Here is a 3,432-nt window from a genome sequence, read left to right as displayed (position 1 = left end):
GTTTCCAAAGCTCTCCCGGGCCGGCTCCGTCTGGAGCGCAAACACTCCCCCACCCCTGCCGCCATCTTGGGAAGGGACCGGGGGGAGACTGTCGCCATCTTGGGGAGGTCGGGCCGGCGGGAGAATTGTGTAGGGGGAGCGGCGGCCGCACCATTCCGCGGAGATCGGCCCGGCCTCGGGAGAGACGGTCACGGTTGTGTCCGGCCCGGAAGGATCGGGACTGGGATGGGGACACAGCCCTGCGCCTGCGGCAGCGGACACGCCGCCTCCCGCCATCCCTTCCGGGTGAGGCGGTGACCCACGCCCCCTGACACCGCCGCTTCCTTTCCGCGGCAGCCGCCGGAGCAGACGGGCAGGTGAGTTCGGGCCGCGCCGCATCCGCCGCCATCCGCCCGCCCGCGCCTCGCCGCGGCCTCCGCGCCCGCCGCCCGCCTTCGCGGGACCGGGGCTGCGCGGGGCAGCGCGCTCGGCGCGGGGGAGGCGTGCCCGGCGGAGCGGGGCCATGGGCCGCAGGAGAGCTGCGGGCTGGAGTAGCGGAGCGCCCGCTGGGGCTGCTGGGCCCCGGGCCGGCCCTCCCCTGGACCCTGAGCGGTCGGGGCCGCGGCGAAACGCGACTCGTTCATCGTTCGGCGTTCGATGCCGGCGGTACAGGGTGTGCTACGTGCTCCGTGTCGGCCTCGCTGGGCTGGGGAGAGTGCTGTCCGTGGAGCCCGTGCGCCGTGGATGTGTCGAGGAGGGGATGTGGTGCTATTGAAGTGGCCGCGCAGACACTGCTGTAAATTGATGTTATAGTGCTGAGGGCAGTTGGTGGAGAGGGCACGGCCGGGGGTGATCGTGGGTTGTATTTGGGTTGGGTACCTTGGTGCAGCGGCCGGACATCTCCCTTGTGCAGGGCGCCGGCTGTAGCAGGAGTTTGGCAGGAGAGGGCAATATGGAACCGTTTTCTGTGCTTGGGAGCGGATGCACAGGATCCTCGGCCATCAAACCGAGCACAGCCGAGTGCTGCCCCTGCTGTTTCCACTCGCTGGGGGTGGGCTTCGGGGGCAGGAGACTTGGCTGAGCTAGTCCCAAGGATGTGTTTGGGAGACCATTAATATGGGAAAACCCAAACTGGTACTTAAATGTTTACAGACTCAGGGCTTACTGAGAGTACTGGGTCTCTGTAATTGTTTGGTTTGGTGTTTTCTTTCCATAAACCCACATAAACAAGGGGAAATGCTCAGCATTTATCAAGGAAATGAGCTCCCTCATGCACTGCTGTGGTGGGACTCAAGGACATCAGTTGCCATGAAGTGCAGCAGGAGAGACTCCACTATGCAGCTGTAGGTGATGACCTGTGTGCCAGGATACAGCAAAGCTGGAAATTATGGGGTTTATAAGAAATGTACTTGTGTTTTGTCAGTGGTAACTCATTTTTTCTTGCTTGGTAAAAGGTTGAAATAGCAGGAATTTCATAAAATCCTTTAACAATGCTGAGAAATTACCAACACTCATACATCTCTTTTATTGTTGTCCAGAAATGGCACCTCGTAAGGGCAAGGAGAAGAAGGAAGAGCAGGTCATCAGCCTGGGACCCCAGGTTGCTGAAGGAGAAAATGTGTTTGGCGTCTGCCACATCTTTGCCTCCTTTAATGACACTTTTGTCCATGTGACTGATCTGTCTGGCAAGTGAGTATGGGACAGGCATCACCTCACTGTAGTACCCAGCTCCTTCAGGTGTGGAAGCAGAAACTGGGTTTGGCAAGAGGTTCCACCAAAATCCTTGAGTTTCTGCTGAACTGGGCATATGCATGAACTGGGTGGCTTGGTGAGCTCTTCTGATTTAGATGGTGTTCAGGGTACTGTGTGGCTTATTGATCTGGTGACGTTGGAAGTAATAGGTTTTGGTTTGGGGGAAGAACAAGGAATGGCTTTCTTTTGAACATCGCCTTTTCCTTCTGCAGGGAAACCATCTGCCGTGTGACTGGTGGGATGAAGGTGAAGGCAGACAGAGATGAGTCCTCTCCCTACGCAGCCATGCTGGCAGCCCAGGATGTTGCCCAGAGGTGCAAGGAGCTGGGCATCACTGCCCTGCACATCAAGCTGCGTGCAACTGGGGGCAACAGGTACAGCAGGAGGGCTGGAACACTGATGGGGATATGGCTGTGGGGGCTGATGGTGAATGGGTGTGGAACACCGGGAGAGTTTCCCTGGTTTGGCGTGGGGAAAGTGTGGCTTTCATATTCCTGGCTGTTTGTAAACTGGGTTCAGCTTCTGGGTCATTAAAGGGGTTGTTGGTTCTGACTCTCCTCCAGGACCAAGACTCCTGGACCCGGTGCTCAGTCAGCCTTGAGAGCTCTGGCCCGCTCTGGAATGAAGATCGGCCGCATTGGTGAGTTAGGAAAAAAGGGATTATTTAGTGAAGTGATTGCTCTGCTTGATCTTAACTTTGGGACTTTCTTCATGGCTGCTTGGATGGCACAATGAAATGAAACAGATCCTTAAATTGACAAATTGACCAGTAGGTGGTGAGAGCAGCACTCAGAACCCAGGTGCACAGGGCAAACCCCAGCTTGGATCAGGATGCTGCTGCTCCTCTGATGTCACATGGCTGTTCTGGCACCTAAAAATACCTTGGTGACTCAGTAATAATGGAGTTCTCCAGCTGTTGTAGGGAGAGTCCTCAGCTTTGTGGGGAAGTCACAAGATGTAGTGGTGGTGGTTGTGCTGAAAATTCTTCAAGCATCCTGTGTTTCTTTTGAACTGCTTTAGCTGCTTGGTTTGACTGGGATGGGAGATGGGAATTTTTGCTTGCAAAGTGTTAAGCCTTGGGTACCCAGCCTGTGGCAAGTTTCCAAATACCTACACAGAGAGTTCCTTCTGCACATGTGCAGCTTCTGTGGTGTCCAGGTGCTGAGATGTTGGGTGATGGCTGTGCCCAGGTGGTTTCTGGGGGTGCCTCTGGGAGGTAACTGTGTTCTGGATTTTTTCCCTGCAGAGGATGTCACCCCCATCCCCTCCGACAGCACTCGCAGGAAGGGTGGTCGCCGTGGACGTCGTCTGTAACAGTGCAGCACCTTCTCTTATTAAAGCTCTCTTAAACCTCAGTTTACCTCTGTGTTTTCTTACTGGGGTGTGCTCAGAAGCCAAGGGGCTTCAATTAATTCCATCCACAGATGGCTTGTGCTATGGACTGAGGCCTCTTGCTTGGAGGGGAACCGGGCTGGTTGATATAAAGCCACAGGGGTCTTGGACTTCATATAGTAAAAGCTGCTTTTAAAATGAATCATGACCTCTTGCATCTCCTGGAAAAGAAAGCTGGGCTGGGAACGAGCAACTGCTGCTGGATTTTCTGCAAAATGTTGCTTAATGCATCACTTCCCTTTTCTGTGGAAAAAGTCCTCTCTCTGCCTGGATATCTGTTCCTAAGCCAGCATTTCCCTTGGCACAGCC

The 3,432-nt window shown here is 55.3% G+C and overlaps 1 protein-coding gene across 1 annotated transcript; it reads left to right on the top strand.

The window, feature by feature from the left end:
- Positions 1-202: 202 nt before the first annotated feature.
- RPS14 (ribosomal protein S14) lies at positions 203-3,086 on the top strand. Its single transcript, XM_030229310.2, has 5 exons — positions 203-356; positions 1,518-1,668; positions 1,944-2,105; positions 2,295-2,371; positions 2,978-3,086. The coding sequence occupies exons 2-5, from the start codon at positions 1,520-1,522 to the stop codon at positions 3,043-3,045; spliced, it is 456 nt and encodes a 151-aa protein (XP_030085170.1). The 5' UTR covers positions 203-356; positions 1,518-1,519; the 3' UTR covers positions 3,046-3,086.
- Positions 3,087-3,432: the final 346 nt, after the last annotated feature.

Source organism: Serinus canaria, chromosome 13 (assembly GCF_022539315.1).
Source record: "Serinus canaria isolate serCan28SL12 chromosome 13, serCan2020, whole genome shotgun sequence".
Lineage (NCBI taxonomy): Eukaryota > Metazoa > Chordata > Aves > Passeriformes > Fringillidae > Serinus > Serinus canaria.
This window is presented reverse-complemented; position numbering and strand designations above follow the sequence as displayed.